The sequence below is a fragment of the Fukomys damarensis genome, unplaced genomic scaffold (genome assembly GCF_012274545.1).
Source record: "Fukomys damarensis isolate Sample0158 unplaced genomic scaffold, DMR_v1.0_HiC HiC_scaffold_16, whole genome shotgun sequence".
Lineage (NCBI taxonomy): Eukaryota > Metazoa > Chordata > Mammalia > Rodentia > Bathyergidae > Fukomys > Fukomys damarensis.
In genome coordinates this window covers 49,860,091-49,882,811 of record NW_022900928.1, presented here as the reverse complement: position 1 = coordinate 49,882,811, position 22,721 = coordinate 49,860,091, and the positions used below count along the sequence as shown (strand labels likewise).

The 22,721-nt window shown below is 34.4% G+C and overlaps 1 protein-coding gene across 1 annotated transcript in view; it reads right to left on the bottom strand.

Annotated features, from left to right (window-relative positions):
- The window catches only part of Cntn5 (contactin 5), a 1,105,367-nt gene that overhangs the window by 91,078 nt on the left and 991,568 nt on the right, over positions 1-22,721 (bottom strand). Inside the window, exon 17 of the mRNA XM_010642035.2 lies at positions 5,959-6,079. Coding sequence (XP_010640337.1) covers positions 5,959-6,079 — 121 coding nt within the window. The remainder of the gene's footprint in view (positions 1-5,958; positions 6,080-22,721) is intronic.

Sequence of the window (22,721 nt, the reverse complement as noted above, 5' to 3'; positions counted from 1 at the left end):
TTTTCTTTTATAGTTTTACCTATCTTTGACACTGTTGCCCACTTTCTCTTTCCAGACATTCTCTTCTTCTCTTCTCTCTTTGTCCCCATGATTTAAAGTATCTGAATTTCCCGCCTACCAGCTCTCAATCTCTGGCAGTCACTTACAATTTCTTGTCACATCCTTCCTTTTCGTCATCTTTTCATTTCCCAGCATTTCTTCCTCAGCTTATTCTTTTATAGTTTTACCTATCTTTGACACTGTTGCCCACTTTCTCTTTCCAGACATTCTCTTCTTCTCTTCTCTCTTTGTCCCCATGATTTAAAGTATCTGAATTTCCCGCCTACCAGCTCTCAATCTCTGGCAGTCACTTACAATTTCTTGTCACATCCTTCCTTTTCGTCATCTTTTCATTTCCCAGCATTTCTTCCTCAGTTCTTATTCTTTTATACTGACTCCGTAATTTCATTCCCACTTGACTTTAATATGCTGATAGTGGTCAAATCTGCATATCGACTCCAATGTTTCTTCCTTGACCTTCATAGCCACAAACCTATTTTTTCTTGCATATTTATCTCTGGAAAGCTGCATCATAAATGTTCCTTTACTCACAATTGACTTGACTCACAATGTTCCTTCTTGATTACATGAATATGATCACAAATTATCAAGATTGCTTGATCATTTTTTATGGGAAGAGAAGAGGCACAGTTTGAGAGTACAGAGGCCTCATGAATAACTACTCTGAATCCATTTTGTAAGTTGGATCTCTATTGGTTTAACTCATGTATATGATTTCCCTTCCACTGACAACTCAAGCGTTATAACTGATATTCATCTTCATTTATTCTTTCTCATTTTTCATAGCTAATGTACCACCAGGTTTTGTAGGTTCCACCTATCTTTTGATTACAGACTCCCCTTTCCATGTCCCTTATCATTACCTTTATCCAGACCCTTGTCATTTCAATAATTTAGCCATTCAGGTAACTTCAGTTGTTTACTTCAATTGGCCACACTAAAAGTGATGAAGCAAATTTAAATACCTGATTGACAAAATATTTACCTTTAGTCATTAGAAGTTTCTCAGATTAACATGAAAACTGAAAGACAAAATAAATGGCTTAATGTATATAAAAATTTTATAGGTATCAAGGCAATTTAAGTAGAAGAAGGCTAAGCTAGCAAATCAAGTGATTGGTATGAAGTATTTAATCGTATCCAACACTAGTGATGTAATATTTCTAAATGGCGCAAAATATTCCAGTAATGAGATTACATTTTCTTGAAGAACTTAATGCTTCCATTTTACAGCTTAAAAAATGTTATCAAGGCAATTATATTAACTGTATAACAGCATTTTGCCATAAATCACAAATTATTTGCAACTGTATCTGCACTATCAACTAAGATTAAATTTACACTGAAAACCTTAGTTATTGTCCTTTCATCTTCTAGATATCAACATATTGGCAAATGCAGCTTTGGTTTTCATAGTTATTAGATTTTTTTAAATTAAAAACTTTTGAATCTTTGCTTTGAAGGCCTATGCAAGTGTAATGAGATCATTGCACACTAGATCAATGACAGTAAGGAAAACTATAAAAACACTGTCTTCCACGGACACTTGTGTAAATACTTGTGCATGGTTTTGTTTTTTGCCCGCTCCTCAGACTATTACAGAGCTCCTCCTCCTTTTCTATACCTGCATGTGCAAGCTGTGGCTCTGCCCTTCCCAACTTGCACATTTGTGCACATTAATGAACACACTAAATTGCAGTTCACATGTAGGACCACATGAAACTTTCAGTGGTCAGCGGCTGAAAATAAATATATCATTTTAAAATATTCATGGAACGCCAGAGTAAGTGTTGTGAGAAATGCGCATAGCATATTACTATTGCTTTACTTCTGCATCCATTGACAATGTATTAGAAATATATTTTCTCAGATCATTAGTTTTCCTTTTGGGGGGGGAGTGATAGCACCTGCATCAGCTGCTGTGGGAAAGATTATGAATAGTCAAGGACAGTTTTTGGAAAGAAAAAATGGAAGTGAAGAGACTAGAAAGGTAAGGACAACTAGACTGAAGGACAGGTTGAATCCTGGTGGAAATATGAAATAATGGGATGGGAGATTTGGCAGTACATGGTTAAGAGCAGCTAGATGTCTCCCCACAACTTGTATCCTGAGGAGGAGCCATTCTTTTCAAATTCAGTGAGATTCGATTAAATATATGTCAGATTCATCTTATAAGTAGTGGTTCAGAGAATAAAAATTGTTCAAATTAGAGGGGAGACTATGCATTCAGAAGAAACTAAGAAATTACTGATTCTTCTTTGATTACTGTTTCTTGACCTATGTTTTTGCACTAGGAGTAAGAGAAATATGATTACAATGTTGTATGAATAGTAGATTTTTAATTACTTCCTCTTGTTTCTGAGCAGAATAAAAGTAATTCAAGGTCTGACTCCCAGTTATTCTATCTTAGCTAAGCACATTTTATTCTTTAAAACATGAAAGTGTCCTACCCTTATCTTTGCTTTGGGAATCTAACATTCATTTCTGTAAAATAACATAAAATAACAAAAAACAAACACATCTTTCTCGGGAGTCTTTTATATTATGTTTGATCACTTCTCATATTGCTTGGGAGTATCACTTCTTTATAAATTGTATGTCTCCTTCAGTGAGGTTATCTCTTAATGGTCTATCATTTTTCCCTGGATAACAAGATAGAGTTCCATCTGTCTTTAAAGAGGTTCCACTTAGGATTGTCTAGCCTCAATTTCTCTGTTGTTATAGCCAATTTAAGTGATGAAAATCATGCAGTGATGTTCAGCGGTAGTTTTAGTTTCCTTTTTATAATATAGCACAACAGTTTCTTCTAGGGTATTCATCACTTCTATTTTTTATAGTATTCATGGTGTTATGATAATACTGGTTCGCTGAATTTTGGGGTGAGGGGTACCAGTTATTGAACTCTGGTCCTTGTGCTTGCGAGGCAGGTGATGGAGCCACTGAGCTAAATCCTCAGCCCTGGTTCACTTAAAATTAAATGTGTGAGAGCTTGTAATTTTATGCTTCCGATAATTATGAAAAATCCAATTTTTGTGTGGAATGATAATAGTGGAATAGAAGCAAATGATAGCACTGATATCCATAAGCAAAATAAAGAAAAAGGCAAACAAGCATTTGAGGGAAAGGTAGCCCATTAAATAATGAATGGGTACAGTATCAAGAAGCCCTACTCTCAAGGAATATTCAAGTTCTGTAGAAGCAACGGAGACATCATGTGATCCCACATCTGAACTCCAATTTAGTGTGTTGGTAAATCTAGGTAAAGAAGTAGAGGATTTGGTAAGATGCACATAATAATTTTTAGAGCATATTTAAAGGTAAATAAGACAATAAAAAGAGATTTGAACTAAAAAAAAAGATCTGATTCATATAGGAGAATATAAAATTTTCCCCTAGCTCCCCACTGAAATGGATTGCAAGAATATATATCCAATAATATATTGGAATTGTGTTCCAAGTATGATAAACTGAAGTGAACTGCTCAATCCAGTGATGTTAATCTACACGTAGGTAGATGGTGGAACTGTCCTTGATCTTGCCCCTTTGGTGACACACATTTGAACAAGTATGTTTTGAGAATTCTTCTGCAGAATTATTCATTAGAAAAGCCACACAGAATGCTTGGTTTGCCCCTTTGGTGACACACATTTGAACAAGTATGTTTTGAGAATTCTTCTGCAGAATTGTTCATTAGAAAAGCCACATACAGAATGCTTGGTTTTGGGTGTATGGCCTGTACTAGAGGAATGCCCTGAGTTTACACAGCAGCAAATGCAAGAGTGGAATAAGGGATCTTGGAGGAGTGTAAGACTATTTAGAATTGTAATTTATTTAGTCAGTATTAAAATAGCAATACTAAAGTATCAAGTTCCTTCCTTCACCAGAAACTGTTAGCATTAATAATAATAATGGAAATAATAATGAGAATAATAATAATGATAAAAACCAGAATCCTTAGTTCTGTTTTTCAGTCTATCTACGATGAGTCAGGCAGAAGATGCAAGATGTTTTTCCTAATTTTAGAAAAGTAATACAAGTATATAATAAAAAATTGGTGACTTGATCAAACTCACTTCAAGAGAAAGCTTGCACTGAATGCTACATGAATATTCAGACAATAGCAACCTGTTCGAAATTGATATTGGGTATAATTCCAAAATTTATGCATTTTATCATCTCCTGGGCATGAAGCCAAAGGCTAAAAGAGCAGAACATGAAAAAGTTGAACCTTTATTATGTTTCAAATCCTGTTGAGTTTAATTTTACTTACAAAGCAGAATGTTAGCTTGCCACTTAAATTTGCTTCTTGTAGTCCTGAAAAAATATCTGCTTTCTGGTTATCAGTCTCTAAATTGTATTCATTTGGAAAGCTCCAATTTTAGAAGCATCATTCTAAATTACTAGGCAAGTGCACACCAGAAATAGACACAACCTAAGGTAGACAAGAGCAAGCAAAGAAAGCCATTTTCTATAAATTTGACTGCAGTGTAGAGTTTGCAGGTCCATGAGCCTTGTAACTTCAGAGGGTCCAAAGGGAAAATTTTAGCTAACTGAAATGGAATGTATGTGAGGGTGACTGCTTTAAAACTTGATGTTTTATAATAAAGAAATGCAATACACATTCTAGATATAAATTTGGATAGGAGATCAAGCAGTCTTCTCAACAGACACAGACACACAAAAAAGATGCTACTCACTCAATACACTCTCCATTTAAAGCATTTTTGAACCAAATAATGGGTGCATTACCAAAATATCAATAAACATTTGCCGATATGTACAGCTAAAACAGAGATGAGGGAGCTCACTATATGCCATATGTTTATTGTACAAGATTTTTATAATAATAATTTCTTTAAAATTATAACAGTAGAACATTTCACTTGGATAAAAGTTGAGTCAGTCTAAAATATAATTGCTTGCTTAGAATTGTTTTTTACATGTAGAAACAGTATAAGGTGTCTGAGCATGCAAAACATATCATTCATAATGTAGAAGATAAAAATGGGAATACAGGTAGGATTTTGGTAACATTTTAATTCTTGATTTATATGGTAGCTATGTGATATGTTGGTTTTGTTACTGTATGTTTAGTTGTGTACCTGCACACATTTGATTTTAGAAGATGCCTGAAAGTATATTTTTAATTAATTAAAAGCTGAAAGAAAAAAAAGAGGCCAGGGAGAATAAAAAAGAAATGAAGAAAAGGATGGAGGTAGGTTAAAAGGAAGGAAAGGCAATGCATGTTAGGATCTCCATTTCTCTCACTGGGGGATACTGTGTTGCAGGAAATGGATGCTTTAGCTGTTGGCCTAATTGCAATAAGATGTAGCTTCGTAAGACTGCAGAATTTGGTGGTCTGGCTCATAACTGATAACCACTTAACTGCCATGTCTATTTGGAGTCTGTGTGTTGACATTCTTAGCCTTTTAAAATGTCCCTGTCACTTAACAATTGTAAATGTAATCAATATACACAGTTTACTTGTTTTTGGTAGCTGGATTTAGCAGTTAGTGGAAGAAAAAAAATGCCTGGGGCTTCCACTAGCTTAGGACTTGAAAAACACATACACAAACAAATTTCATCTCTATAGTTCAAGAGTCTAAGTAGCTCTCCTGTTTAAGAGTTCCTGCTTGGTACTATTGGTTGTCACTTAGTGACCGCCTATTACTGAAAGTGTTTTGGACCCTAAAGTTGGATCTGTTGATTTTGTCTGTTACTGAGGAGCAGTTTTCAGATAATGTTTTCAAAGGCAAAAGGTTAAGCAAAAATGACATATATTGTAAAACTGAAAGTAAAATGCACAGTACTGATGTGCTCAAAGTCCATGCATTTAAATTCCTTTGTATGATAATTTATGGTGATCATGTCTTCAGACTGCACTATTAGCATACTCACCCCTAACAAGAAGTTCTGCCTCATCTGACACACTGTCTGCTGTGGTCTGTACCCTGCAGCCATATCTCCCAGCATGCATCAGAAGGATGTTCCTGATCATTAAATCTGCAGAGGATGCTTGCTGAAAGAGGGATGAAGTGCCAGTTTAAAATGTTGCAAATCTGCCTAGTTCAAGGTGGTTTAAGGGGGAACTTTGCATATTCAGTCAAGGGCCTATTTTCAGCCTTACAGTTTATATGATAACAATTCAGATATCAAACATGCCCTCTCTTAAGGAATACATGGCAGTTGTGTTTTTAACAATTGTTAATAAAGAGTTTGAACATTTACTCTTGCATATAATGATTTAGCAGCTAAGATAGTTAAGAAATATTTAAATATACACAAACTCATATTTCTAAAATTATGAGAAAAATAATCGGTAAAGCAAAAATGACTGCTTTGTTATTCAGAGACAGGCTTATTTTTGTGGCAAGAAAACTGTATTGAAAGAAATAGCAACTTGTGGGAAATTAATTATGAGAAGGTAGCTGTCAAAAGATTATCTCTTGAGGCTCTCGTTGAATGGTTCCTTTTGTAAGTACACTGTGGGCAACAGAAAAAGACAGTGTTCAGGTGAAAGATTGCTGGTCCCAAAGCCACATCTTTATTTAACAAAGATAATTTCCTCCCATAACCACCATCATCAGGGAGAAAGTCATCTTAAATCTTTAATGTGGTTACCAAACACAAAGGAGGCCAAAAGCATCTGATTCATTTGGGGAGCGAGATGATTAAAGCACAGTTAAAGAATACTGCAGTTTAGGGAGATCAATAAATACCAGGCAGGTATCTTTTTGATGTTTATGTTCATGGGATCAGTGATGACTTTAGAATGACTGATACAAACCTTTCGTTACTCAAGACTTTTGTTGACTCTCTCAGAAAACAAGTTTACTGGTTTCATATAAAGATCAGTATTTATAATAACTCATGAGATATGTTTTTTATAAAGATAAAGAAAAACTGCAATAACTCCTCACTTTTCATGTGACAATCCAAGAACAATTAATTTGAATGAGGGAAGATGTATGCAGCTTAAAAAATCTTCAAATTAATAAAAACTTTTCTCCAGCAGTCACTGAGCACATGAAAAATGTTCAATGAAAGTCATAATCACCCCAGATTAGATATCTTTTAGTTTTTGATAAAATTAAAGTGAATTACCTTAAAAGTATGTTCTTAAAGGGCGGCATACTGACAATTATTTAAGAACTTCACTGTTTGCCTTTGTGTTGAAATGACCAATGGGTTTTATGAAAATGATGAGCACAAATTTAATTTCTAGAAATCCTTTGGATTTTTTATTTTTTCTTTCTGGAAAGGATGTGAAGTCATTGTGAGATATGTTGTACCAAACAGTATATTTTTCTTTTAATGAATTACTTTATTATATGTTATGTTAAGACTATTACTTGCTGGTATTGTTTTTTTACCCTTCCTGTTAGTCTTTTGATCAGAACTTTCTAAGGTCATTGAAGTGTTCTCTCATGAAATAATTGTTAAGACATGGTCCAGTTTAGTCATTTACAAGGAAATGCTTCATGGTGAGATTCCATTAAAATGTCATAACAATTATTTCAAGGAATGTGATATTTGTCCAATGAATGTCGTACACTGCTAATTTCCTTAGGCTACAATGTTACTCTCAAATTCTAAAACAAATCTTCTCATTTTCAATAGATGAAAATTTTCATTTCAAATCTGAAAAGAAAACTTTAAAATTATTGCTCTTTTTAATGAGGAAAAAACCCTTGTAAACATAAATAATTGGTTTCAAATCAGCAAAATTTGAAACTATTTGAAGGGCTTTTATATATTTACTCTAATGTTTAGTGTGGGATCACCTTAGTTTCTTTCCCCAAGATTACTGAGGAGCTCATTTAATGGAGCACTCAGTTAAATTAATCAGGAACCAGTGTGACATTATTGACCCAGGATGGGACCTTTGTCTAATAGTAAAGAACAGGAAAGACCACAGAAAATTGAGGGCAGTTGGATTTTTTCAATAACAATATCTGAATAAAAGACTGCCAGCTTTTTCTATGTTTTGTTGTAGTCTTTTGCTTGTTTTTAATATAGTACTACAAACCATGCTGGTAGCACTTTGGCAATATAAAATATACTGATTATAAAGCATTGTTCAGGGTCATATTTAAAATTGTTTAGTAAAATACATTCCTACAATTAAATAATTTGATTTTTCATTTCACCAACTTTTTCTTCCCTGACAATTTGTTTCATTTTTTTATTAAATTTATTGATACATTTTGGGATACATTATGATCATGAGAAGAGAAAGATAATTTATTTATTTTTGTCCTGAGAAAATGTCCTTAAACCGTTTCCTTTTTCTGGAGTTACATTTAAGGTGATACCTAATGGGATGAGGAAGAGACTTAATTAAAAATCACATAAAAGTCCAAAGAATGCAGGTGGGCAAGGAATAAATTATCTTTTCTTTGCTGTCCTTTGCTTGGTTCTTGCAATTAATAGTGTGCAGTGCTGTATAAACTGGCCAAAGCACTGTACACATCTATGAGGAGCAAAACTCTAGGCCTTTCACATGTTTGTCAATTAAAAGACTATTGAAGAGTTAAAAATCATCTAATTTTGGGGCCTGTCCTTTGAATTATATCTGGAGCATATTTTTCAAATCCTAAACAGAAAAGATTAAAAGTAAAATGAATGGTTTGTGAACACTAAACCTAAATTACCCTTTCAGTAGATTTACTGTTCTTTCAAGAGAAGTAATGAGAAGAATTCATGTGGGAGCCCATTATCCTTAATCTCAGCCCACAGTATGCAGTTCCCTGAGAGAGAACCACTGCAATTTAGTGCTCTTTTAATGAAATGGTTACTTACAGCAGATGCTTGGTTTCTTAAACCTAAAACTCATTTCTCCTTTTTATCTCTCAGGAGTTAGTCTCTCTCTTCTTGTTTACTGTGACACTTGCTTTATTTTCTGTCTTTTTCTCTCTCTGCTTTGTTTGCCACTATAAATAATTCCTGTTACCTGTTGCTTCAAATGAACTTCCCCATTACCAGTGCCTACCTCATACAGGGCTCCAACACCAAGCATGACATATGCCCCCCCCCACCCCGTGGAAGTTAAATGTGTGTCATTAAGTGAATACATGCTTTTAAAGAAGAGGCTGAGAGAACAGCAGCATGTCTATGTCATTTACATGTCCTGGTCACAAAATCTTATTAGAACAGTTGCTATATTATCCTGACTTTTATTTACAATTTTGAAATAAAACAGGGAAATGATGTCTTTCCACCCAAATCCTTTAGCAGCATTTATTTTGACTAAATTTCCTGCTCATCCACCATAACACTGTCGATTATATTCCTAAGAACTGCAACTTTATTTATCTTTGCTGTTCCATGTCTGCTGATTTTTATTGACTTTAAGAAAGAGTCCAGTCTTTACTTTGACATACAAGATTTTTTATCTCCTGCAAATGGATCCTGTGCATTCTCTAACATCAACCTCTTAGCTGCCTGAACTTAGGACTTCTTCCATTGCCTCTGTATCTTGCATGGCTTTTTGTTCTGTTGCACAAGTTCTTTCTCTCTTCTTTAACTGCAGACATTCTGGCATAGCTCAAAGGCCATCAGATTGGTCAAGACTTTGTGGATTCTTCCTTGACTCCTTTAGACACGCCCCTGTTATGTTGCAGTGTAACCTGGCTCATGTCTTTCAAGTAGCACTCACTAATTGGAAGGTGTCCTTCAAGGTCCACTGTATGTATTCCCAGTGCCAAGCCAGAAAGCCATGCAGCTAATGATCATTAAGGAAGTTAATGTATGTGTGAATAGCATCCCTACTTTGTGGCTGAAAATACCCCTTGCTACCCTTTTATTTTCACAAATAAATGAGGAAAGAAAAATAGAAAAGACTATAGAGGAAGGCAGTGGAAAAAAAGCACATAAAGAATAGATAAATAGAACCTACACAGGGAACAGTACAGAATCGTGTGAATCCTTGTGCAACCACTTATTAGATATTGAACTTGGGAAAATCGCTCCACTGCTCAGAGCTTCTCTGAAAGCTTCAATATGATGATGAGAATAAAGCCTATAGCAGTGTGTCTGGTACACAGTAAGTGTTTGATAAATATTATCTGTTAAAGGGCACTATAATTGCACTCTTAACCAAGAGGCATATTTCTTTAATTGGTATTCACTGCATCACCAAACTGGTTATCAATGTTTTCCATAGCGACAGTAGCTGTTTTTTAATAAGTACTTAGTTTTCTTTTAGATATAAATATTCTCAATTCCCTTGGTTTTATAGAATGGTAGACTTAGAATTAGGTGACCTGAATTTCTAGCCATGGTTCATGACCTTCTGAATAGTCCTGAGACTGTGGAGAAGTCTCTTTATTGGGATAATAAGGCTTGTACCACCTCTCTCATGGAGTATTGTGGGAAATTAAATGAAATAATTTACATACGTGAACTATTGGACTATGTTTTTTTTAGAATTGCAAACATTTATTTCTGTAAAATTGCCTTTATCACAAATTTACAATCCAGAGGAACCCTTCCCCCAAAGATTTCATAAATATGGATAGAACATCAAGATTTTCATTTTAAAAGGTCATACTGAAAATGGTCAGAGATGATCTCCACAGGCATGTGTCCAACATCTGTAATGTAAAGCACTTTTTGAGGTTTTCTAAAGGTGATAGCAGAAAGCTGTACACATAATAAGCACTCTGAGAATGTTTGGGGAAAGAATAAGTTAAACAATGAGATAACTTGTATTCTCATAAGCAGTGAACTCATGCGGAATGACTCAGTCAGCAGGCTCTGGGGTTGAGGGATTTTTTTCCCCCCTCAGGATTATTCCACCTCTCAATGTACTCACATAGGACAGTTTCAGCATGCCCAAACATAGCTATAAATTCTATAAGATTTAATTTGAAAACTCTTGCCTAACATAAAAAGTACTTCTGTGAGTCATGGATTATTAGATATGATTAATATTACTGGCATAAAATCAAAGTATTTTCTTAAGAAAAAATATGTACAAAGTTTTTTTGTAAACTCATAAATAGGGTTCAGATTAATGATTAGATGGGTGCTAATATTGTTTTTAGAAAATGGCTGATACTGATTAGCTTGCATGCATAACAAACAGACATGTTTTTTGATAAAGAAATAGTAATTGCTGCTGGTGAAGAAAATAGCAAAATACAAAAATTATCTCTAATATGATGAAATATTAAATGTATCCAACACCACATTCAGGACTCAGAATAGGTAAATCTGGCTTTAGCATCCAATTATTGGCATTTTGATATTTAACTTTTCATATCTATTCTGATGAATTTTTAATACTAAGAATTATGCAGACACAGTTTCACTTGGTGACATAGTTAAAGAATAAAACAAATCGAGAGCTAACTGATGAAATTAGGCTGACAACATATACAAAATAGACCATTTAGTAGTATAATTCTATGAACACATGCAACCAGTTTACTACCTTAATTAAAATGAAGGTGAGGCATTATAAAGCCATTCTAAGTATCTATTGTTTTTTTCAGCTTTAATTGAGTTTATTGGTACATTTTAGGGAACAGTACAGTAACACTCATTGTTGGGATCATGTACCTTTACATGGCAAGTCTTGATTCTCATTTTTTATTTTATTTATATGACTGTTTAAGGACTTTTGACTTATCCTCCTATTATATCTATTCAGTATATTAATAATTCAGTAAATATTCACTTAATCCATTTCTGCTCTGCAGAGATCACTGTATATAGACAGTGACTCTGTACTCAAGATGTGCCCATTATAACACAGTTGTGACAGAGGAAACACAGGAGAAAACCTGGAACAGTTTTCTTTGGACCTGCACATGGAAGATGGGGAGAGGTATAGTGAAGTGGTTCTCTTATCTCATAGTATAACATTCAGACTCAGTCCAGAGAGAGTTGTTTTCTTTCTGTGAATGTCATATAGTTTCAACAATCATTCCATAAGCATTGACTCTTAAGTTTATACTTTTAATAGTAGCTTTCTTGTTAGCAGTTTATATCTTCTGTTCATTTCTCTTTGTTTCTCATGTTTACACATGATATGCCATCATTATGTTAGTCTTCCGTTCCAAGTGATTTTACCTCCTCAAAAATCTCCACTGGTTCCTTATTTGTTCCGACATGGTCTAATTATCTAATCTTACATTTGAGTCTGGGCTTAACCTATCTTGTCTTTTTCAATACTAGAAAATATATTCTCTGCCTCTTTCTTTTTAAAGAAGTTCCCTACAAATGTGCCAAAGTTTTCAAATTTATCTCATACATTAAGACTTTAAGTCTGATTTCTTTCAGAAAGGTACTACTACACAAGGAAAAGTCATATAATTTGTGGGTCCCAGTGCAAAAATAAAAGTGCAGAGCCCTTGTTAAACATTAAGAATTTCACTATGACATGTAAGTATTACACTGACCACAGCCCCTGCTCCTTTAGGGACTCAGCACAACTTCACAGGTTACAGGGCCAGAGGCTGGTCATGCTGACCACATGAAATCCATATTTGTGTTACCTGTAGGGCACTTAAGCCTAGTCTATGAAGTGGGGTTTGTTGACATAAATATTGAGTTGGTATCCCTGTTTTTAATTGTAAAACACTTATCTTTTCCTTTCAATGTTTTACTTTTTTCACACATATTTTTTGGACTTTAGTCCTTTTTCTTAATGCGTGCTGACATTAAAAAAAGAATTAAATTACAATATTCCTAAATGTTAGAAAAATGCAATGACACATTTTATATTTTATTCTGAATGTATTCCATGGGCCTATCCTGACATTAGTATATTTATGTATTATTCTTTCCAAATATTTTTTCTACTTTTTTGTATACTTCTAGTGCAAAAATAGAACTCCTGGCACACATCTGTCTGCTTTAACCTGTTTGCTTTACATCCATTTCGTTAGTGACAAAGGACATCTCACACTGCAAAGAATGGAGATAGGGTTCCTTTTCAACTTTACGGTCCTAGAGCCAGAAGGTATCACAGAGGGTATGCCTTTTTCACTTAGAAACGAGCAGTTCTGTAAGTGTAATGGCAGGACTTTTTTATTTAAGCTAATTCTAGATAAGAGTGGTATGTATGTATGTATGTATGTATGTATGTATGTATGTATGTATTGGTACTGAGGATCAAACTCTGGTCCTTCTGCTTGCGAGGCAGGTAATAGAATCACTGCACTAACTCCCCAGCCTGAGTGGTATTTAAACTCACATCATTAAAGCTATGAGAAATTCTGCTCTGAGGTTTGTATAATAGATCAACGTTCTCAACGAATCTCTTCAGTAACACTATACTACCTTACACACTGAATAGCACCTGGTCCATAAGTTGGCTCAATGAGGCAACTCTAGCAAGTAAGAAGGTATTAAAATTATGACAAGCAATAAACATTTTTGCTTGAAGTGATTTATACTATTGACTGGTAATGGAATAATCTTATTATCTTTTACTAAACCTATGCTTCATAAAGTATCACTCTTTGAAGTTCTATAAAAATGATAGAACTAGTGAGACAAAAAAAAAATTCCGTTTGTGCATCTATGAGTGATTTGTACACAGCTAGTAATAGCATGACCTCCAGGAAAGCTTAGGAATAATATTTCACAGTAGCTATTCATTTTATTTTATGAATGCTTATAGTGCATGCACAATTATACAATTGTACATTTTAAAGCATTTCTTAGAGTGCCTTTTTTGTTTCGACAGGAAATGACAAATACATGGCAACTGTGAACTGCTCCTTTCCCCTTTACTCATAGAATACATCACTTAGCCATGCCTTAACCCATGGATTCCTCTCAACATGGTGTGAAGTTGACTGGAAATGCCACAAGATAAAAAGTCCACATTACGTGATCTACACATACTGCAAGATGAAAGACTTTGACAAACTCACAATACAACCTGAGAAACAACTAGCTATAAGGAAACACGTTAGGTTACAGTACTTAACAATACATACTCATTGTAGAAATGAATGATATTAGTGTGAGGAAAGAAGTAACAAGTTCTTTCAGCCCAGTTTTTTCAGTGGTGAAAAAAATTAAGAGTTAAAGGGTTGAGATGACTAGTCTGAGTGCGAATTAGATGTGGACTCAGGAGCAGAGAGCCCAACTCTCTCGCAGGTGTACTTTTTATTCTATGCAGCCTATGGAACCACTTCTTGTTCTGCTTAAGCCTGTAGGTAATCTGATTTACTAGCATTAAAGCAAAACTAGCTACGTGTTTCAAAATAAAATAGTTTTATTGAATAATAATGACCACAACACTGATAGTAGGAATTCATTTTTCTAAATAATCTGTAGGATTGCTCTGAGAGTTCATGCTTTTTTTTTTTTTTTTTTTTTTTTTTTTCTTTTTTTTTTTTTTTTTTTTTTTTTTTTTTTGGACACAGAGTTTCTCTACATAGTTCAGGCTGGCCTTGAATTCACCATGTAGTCCATGCTGGCCTCAAACTCACAGCTATCCTCCTGCCTTAGTCCCCCTAGGACTGGGATTACAGGGGTGCCACGGCGTTGTAGTTCATGCTTTGTAACTCAAATTAACCAGCCCCATTCACACACAAAATGCTGAGTTTCACTTGAGATGCCAGAATTACTTCTCTAATAACACACTAAACTCATTGAACTTATTCACTCATGCTCTCATTTACCTTTTCTGTACCTTTTATCCAGTATTGAGAAAACCCTTAGCATGAAAACCCATGACTGGCATATGCAGTTAATGAGATGGCTTTATTTGGAGAAGAATTGCATACATTTCAATTCCTGTTAGAAGTATGTAATTTAAATTGATCAATATTCATTCATTCATCAGTGTTTCCATTTTCTCTTGACTGTTCCTGCCATTCTTCCAAGTTATCTTTTAAGATTAACATTATTTTGTTACACCAGGAAACACTGGCTTTCAGGATAAACTAAGTTTATTCTGCTGACATTTTTACATTATAGAATAGTCAGTGTTTGTATACAAGTGTAGTCCCTTAGTGGGACATGGAAAAGTACCCAGATCTCTGCCTGTAGGACTTCTGAAGTTTCCTTGAAATCAACAGAACCTCACCAGGCAGAATATAGTAGCTCTGTTGCACTCATCAGTTGGAATTCGTATTGATCTGGTGGTATCGTCAAATATCTAAAGTATTGGTAATGTGTAGTAGACCACTTTGTATTTCATTGATTTTTTCTTTATTTCTTATTTTTGGTGCTGGAGACTGAATTCAGGGAGCCCTTGTGGATGCCAAGCACACAGTCTACCACTGAGCTACACTTCCAAATCCCATTTCTGACTTCGTGTGGAACCTTAAGAATTAGCCTGGAATGAAGCCATTTTGTTTGTGTTCTTCCTTCATTCTTGAGTCTCTTATCACCTATGTCTCTGGTATCATAGGGGAGAGGCTAATACTGAATTCTATAAAATCTGCCTGCTGTAGTGTACTTGAATTTCTCTTTTCTCCTTAGTTGATGAGTGACTAGCATATGGTTTTGCCTATTGCGTCTTCCAGAACACCAATTCCACCTCAACTTCTCTGCACAGTAAAATGCCTACCAATAATTGGAATGAAGCCTCAAGGCTGTATGTGAATTAAATCTAATATCTTCAACTTCTCTTCATTTTTGTCTTTCTCATGTTTATTCTTCCCTGTTATCCCTTACTGATATTCCCAGTGAAGTGACAAAATATTGCCATTATTACCTTATTGGGTATTTATAATTTGTCTCAAGAACCAATGGTGGAGACTACTATACTTTATTATGACTAGACATGACACTGTACTACAATGTATCTTTCATGGTTTGTTTTAAACTACAGTGGCTTCTGCGCTTTATGGTCCCACTACTTATATGGAGTGTTCCTGAAGCATCTATTAAGCTGAGTGTTCAGCTTCTTCACTGTGGTAGTTAAGAATATCCACACATATTTAGCATCTTATTTTATTGAGAAATGGAACCTACTTTTCTACCTTTTAAATCTGAACTGGTATTACTGGATTTTTTAATGAAAGGAATGGACAGAAGTGATGTACAGGAAATTTGGTGGTTAGACTATAGGAAGACTTTCAACCTCATTGGAAACTCCTGGCAACATTCACTTTGGGAAAATGTAAAAAATCAGACAACCCAGGGGTTGTCATGTTGTGAACAAAGGCCAAGCTATCTAGTCATTCCGTACCTGGAAGTGGGGTGTTGCTATACTAAAGCCTATATGTACGACACTGACTTTCAGGCTGGGTATGCAGATGCTGCAAGGGCCATAGGACATAATCAGGGAGGCTGAAATGGGCTCAAGGGCACTGCTCATCAGGGATTAGCGGACAGTGAGGAAATTGGCAGTGAAAGCTAAGGTAAATGTCACTCTGATTTAGTGTTGGAAATTTTGTCGATGCTGTCACCCGAGAGAACACAGACAACACGTTAACCATGTGAACAAACTTTGAACTTAGCCAAAGAATGTTAAGGATGAAGATGGATAGTGTAAACTGTGTAATTTCAGCTGTGTATTTAGAGAGAAATACACGAAAAGAAAATGATCGCTCATTTCACAAGCACAATATAGAGAAATTCTAAAGGAGCTAGTCCTTGTTTGATTTAAAAATAAAATAGATTTTAATCTCCTGTATCTCCCAGTGACAAAGGACTAGAAAAGTAAGAAATGCCTCAATAAATGTCAAATCCAGGGTCCTATCATGGAAAGGATATCTTTGGAGTATAGATCTCAAGTGTATGGCTGGAAAACACTATATATGTATCTCAGAATCCTAAGAGCATTTCCAAAAACATCCAGACCAAGATAGAAAAAGTTCCAAAGGAACTTAATGGAGGCAAAAAAGGTAGTGAAGAGGCTGTATTTGTGGACTAGAGAAAAAGGGAATCTGAGTTATGGACCAGCAGAAAAATTAGCAGGACCATTGCTTTTAGTAAGGTGAATGATAGCAAGGGCTCCTAAGGAGATTAGGGAACCCACTGAGGAAAAGCACAGGATGATGCTGAAAATGATGATCACTGATAGGCATCTTTCATTTCTCTGTGATATGGTAAGAGTGATATGAGCCAACAAAAACCATCATTTTCAGAAATAATTTAATTTACAGGAAACATTTCCAATCCAGAATTTGTGGATTTGCAAAAGAAAATTGTTTTCCATTTTTATCTTCTTGAGCTACAAAAAGATTGAGAGAAAGAAAAGATGTTAGTACCTACTTGTAAATAAGGTATTCTTAACTATATTTTGTTTTGTAGGGACCAACCAAAAGGTCTTAATTATATTTTCACTCACAGTATCTGGCACAGAAGCCTCTTCCTGTTGCTAGATAGATATGAAAGATTATGGTTACAGAAAAATAACACTGACAGCAGATATTTTAAAAGAAAAGGAACAAATATCGTAAAGATTTTTTACGCAATTTTTTAATAAAAACATACTATTCCCCAAATAATAACTGAACTTATGTCATCATTTCAGAAGTGTTTTTGCATTAAATATCTGCCTCTGGCTATTTAAAAATTGTTGCAAAATTCAATTATGAGATATGCCTTTTTTGGGTAATACTGGTAAATATTTTCTTAAGCACAGTCTTCCAAAAATAGCAGTATTATTTCAAGCATGCGCACCTTGATCAAATACTGTGATTTTTTGCCCAGCCTACTGAGATTACACACACACACACACACACACACACATATATACATACATACATACATATATTTTTGGTGGAGAGGCCCTGGGATCAAACTCAGGACCTGGCACTTTGAGGCAGGTATGGTGCTACTAAGCTAAATCCCTGACTAAAAAAAAGTTTCTGAATTAACAATATATCATTTCAAGAAGAGGAAACTTGGGTTATAGCATCTATCTTAACATATCTTTCACAATCAGGAAGATTATCATCAACTTCAAATATACTTAGAGTTGATTAAATTGAAATATATCAGGGTCTAAAAAGATACTTAGATTGCTTACAGTCACACAAAGGTTATGAACTACGCCAGCAATTTTCCTATGAAGGTTCCAGCAGAGGAAGAAGAGTTCAGTTAAAAACATGTAAAAGACAGATAAATATGCCAATCAAAAGTCAGGTGTAAAATGTTCAAGGTCAAGGATGCTTAATTAAATCTGACTGAACTGATATTTTGAAAGCAAATCAAAACTTACCTATACAGCATTCATCAAAATATATGAAAATCGAAATGAGCATCAAAATATAAGAAGTGTACAATGGAGTACCATAATATGTTTCAATGCACATATGAATGCATGTCATGTTTAGGTCAGGTTTAATATATCTCTCTTTTCAAACATTTATCGTTTCTTTACAGGGAAACAGAATCCTTCAAGCTTTTTGAAATAATAGGTACATAATTATTATCCATAGTCAACCTATTGCACAAGCACGCAGGAACTTTGTGCTCCTACCTAATTATAACTTAGTACCCACTGATTCCCACTGATCAATTTTCCCTTCCTGCTTCTACTCTCCCCATCTTCTGGTAGCTACCATTCTACCCTTAATTTCTAAAAGCTTGATTTTCTTCCATTCCATTTTTGAGTGAGGTCATGCAGTACTTGTCTTTCTGTGCCCGCCTTCTTCTAGCCATACTGTTGCAGATGATAGAATTCCATTCTTTTCCTAGCAGCATAGTATTCCAAGGTGCATATGTGCCACCTTTCATTCAGCCATTTCTTAGTTGATTGATGCTTGTGTTCTTTGTTTCTTATGAATACTGTTGCAGTGAATGTGGAAATGCACATGTCTCTGCAAAAATTTTCCTTTCCTTTGGATATTATAGCAATGGTGGGGTTGCTAGATCACATGGTAGTTTTAATTTTAATTATTGGAGGAAACTCCATATGTTCCCACCAGTAGTGTGTAAAATTTCCCTTTTCTCCAAAATCTCTCCAGCACTTGTTGTCCTTAGTCTTTTGATAGTGAATGGAATACAATTTCATGAAGTTTTGATCTGCATTAATAATGATATTGTTTTATGTTGATCATTTTGATTGTCTTTCAAAAAATGTTTATTTAGGGCTATTGCTCACAATTCATTAATCCATTGTTATTAGGGGTTAACCTAGGGGCAATCAGTCACTGAACAACGTCCCTAGGCCTTTTCATTATTTATTTTGAGACATGGCCTTGCTATGTTGCCCAGGCTGGACTCAAACTTTTAATCTTCCTCCTTTAGCCTCCCTTTGTGCTGGAATTACAGGTGTGTGCCATGAGGCCCAGCATATTCCTTATTACATTTTTGCTAATGAGGTTTTGGACTTCTTTAGATTTTCTGAATATCAGCCCCTTGTACAGTTTGCAAATATTTTCTTATATTCTGTATGTTGCCTCTTCCTTGATTATGTCATTTGCTGCATAGGTTTTTAAGTTTTATGTAATTTAATTTGTACATTTTGCTGTTGTTCCCTGTGCTTTTATACCTACCTCTAAAAATGTTTGCCTATTCCAACATCCTAAAGTATTTCCCTTATGTTTTCTTCTACTAGTTGCATGTTTCAAATTTAAGTCTTTAGTCCATTGTAAGTTTATTTTTTAACTGTTGAGAGGGATAGTCTAGTTTCTTTCTCTTCTTAACATCTGTCAATGGCCAGCTGGGATTGGTGCATGGTCTTACATCTAAGGTTCCTAATTTGTTTTGTTGGTCCATCTATCAGTTTTTATGCCAGTATCATACTGTTTTAATTACCACAGTTTTGTAATGTATTTTAAAATCAGGTAATGATTGTTTGTTTAAAATCAGGTAATGATTGCCACTTGTTTTATTCTTTTTATTCAAAAAGGTTTTGGCTATTTGGGGTTTTACTTGTTTCTATTTGTTTTGCTTTTTTACTTCCATGTAAATTTTCTAATTTTTCTAGTTCTGTTGACAGTGACAAGGTACCATAATCATATTAATATGTGCTGCATTGAATCTGTACATCACTTGGTATTGCAGACATTCTCACTATATTCATTCTCCTAATCCAGGAACCTAAGATTTCTTCCTTTTTCTTTGTATCCTTTTGAATTTTTCATCAATGCCTTATAGTTTTTATTGTAAAGATCTTTTCATCTCTTTTGTTGCATTAATTCTTATTTTACTTCTTGTAGTGATTGCAAATGGGATTTCTGTCTTCATTTCTACTTTAGCTATTTTTGTATTAGTTCACTACTTTAGGTTTTTGAATGTTGAGTTTTGAATTCTGAAAATTTGCTCATTTATTAGTTCTAACAGCTTTTTAGTGAGACACTTGAGGTTTTCTATGTATAATATTCTCTCATCTAAAAGCAGTGACAATTTGACTTCTTTTCAGTTTAGATGCTCTTTAAAAATAGGTTTTCTTGTTTTGTTTCAGATCTTAGATTTTAGCTTTTCCCTATCAGTATATTAGTTATTGATTTATTGCATGTGGCTTTTATTATGTTGAGGTATATTCTTCTACATATGATTTGTTTAGTATATAATTTAAAAATGTTTTGTGCTGAGTTTTGGGCCCTGAGTCTTGGGCATGCTAAGCTCACACTCTGCCACTGAGCTATATATTCCAGCACTGTTTAGTTTTCATCACCAAGGGATACTGAATTTTATCTCGTGCCTTTTCTTCAATTATTGAGATGATCATATGGTTTTTATCTTTCATTCTTTTGATGCGATGCATCATGTTGTTGGATTTTTATACCTTGATCCATTCTTGAATCCCTGGGGTGAGTCCCACTTGATCTTGGAAAATAATTCTTTTGATATGCTGCTGGAATTGGTTTGCTAGTATTTTATAGAGGAATTTTGCATGTGTGTCCATCACTTGGCCTATAGTTTTCTTTGTTGTTGCATCCTTTCCACCCCTCTGCCTCTCCCTATTCACAAAGACTTTGTATCTGTTTTTTGTTATCAGGGTACTGCTAGTCTTGTAGAAGGTGTTTGAAAGAATTCCTTCAATTTGGGGGGAATAATTTAAGAAGAAGATTTTAAAGAACATTCTTTAAATGTTTGGCAGAATTCATCAGTGAAGCCATCTGGTCCTGGGTTTTCTTTGATTGGAGAATTTTTATAATTGATTCAACATTGTTACTAGTATTTGTCTGTTTTGGCTTTCTCCTTTCCTGTGACTAAGTCTTGATAAGGTGTATGTGCCCAGGAATCTGTCTGTTTCTTCAACATTATTAAATCTGTTGGTATATAACCTTTTTTATTGATCCTTCATGTTTATGTGGTGAGCTCTGATGTTCCCCCTTTCTCTGATTTTGAGTCTTCTTTTCTCAGTTTAACTAAAGTTTTGTCAGTGTTGTTTAGAGTTTCAAAGAATAAACCTGTTAAATTTTTTTGTATTGTTTTTAAAGACTCGATTTCACTTATTTCTGTTACAATATTTGTTATTCATTTCCTTCTACTAAGTTTGATTGGTTTTGCTCTTTTTCTTTTTCCTTGAGATGCAATGTTAACTTTTATATTTGAAATCTGTTTTGATTAAGCTTTTGACTGCTACATATTTTCCTCCATACTCTTTATGCTGTGTTCTATAGATTTTAGTATATTGTATCTCCGTATTCATTTATTGTAAGAAATTTTTAAATTTCCTTCTTTTTTTGCTCCCACAATCCATTGATTGCTTGGGAGTAAAATGTTTTATATCCAGGTATTTGAATAGTTCTGAAGTGTTTCTTGTTATTGGTTTCTACTATTATTGTATTATCAGATTTTTAAAAACTGTAGGGCCAGGGATGTAGCTCAGTGGTGCCACACCTGCTTGGCAAGCACAAGGTCCCGAGTTTGATCCCCAGTACTCAGGAAAAAATAAATAAACTGAACTGTAACTTATGGGCTAGGAATTTAGCTCAGTGGTGCCTCCATCTGCTTCACAAGTACAAGGTTCTGAGTTCAATCCCTAGTACCAGTAAAAAAAAAATTCGGTGGCTGTTTTGTGGCCTTCTTTATGATCTATCCTTGAGATTGAGGCATGTGCTAGTAATAATGTATATTTTCAACTATTGAATGAAATTTCTGTACCGGTCTCAGGTCCTTTTGGTCTATGGTGCAATTTAACTCTGTCATTTCTGTTTGTTTATTCCTCATCTGGATGACCTGTCCATTGCTGAAAGTCAGACATTAAAGTTCCCAATTTTTATTGTACTGGACTTTTCTAATCATTTATGTCTATTATTACTTGCTTTGTATAATGAGTGCTTTGATATTGATTGCATATACATTTAATCTTTATTTCCAGTTGCTGAATCATTATGATAAAGGTATATTCTGATGAAGTACCTTTATCATAATGATCATAATATAATGATCTTTCTTTTTGCCCATTTTACCTCAGATAAATATAGCTATACTTTATTTTCTGTTCTATTTCTATTAATCATATTGTTTTTTCTTTCAGCCTATGCAATTTTGTAGAAGTATAGTGAGTTTTTTGTCAGCAATATATAATTGGGTTTTATCTTTTAATCCATTCAACCATTCTATATGTTTTAAGTGGATAATTTAATCCATTTATCTTTAAGGTAAATATCAATGGAAAGATCCTACCACAGCCATTTTATAATGTTTTATTATTTTAGCTATTTACAGGGTTTCTTTCTGGTTATTTCATCTAGTATAATTTTTTTGGCAGGTGGAGATACTGGATTGAATCCAGAGCCTTGCACATGCTAGGCACAGTCTACTAATGAGCTGCTCCCTAA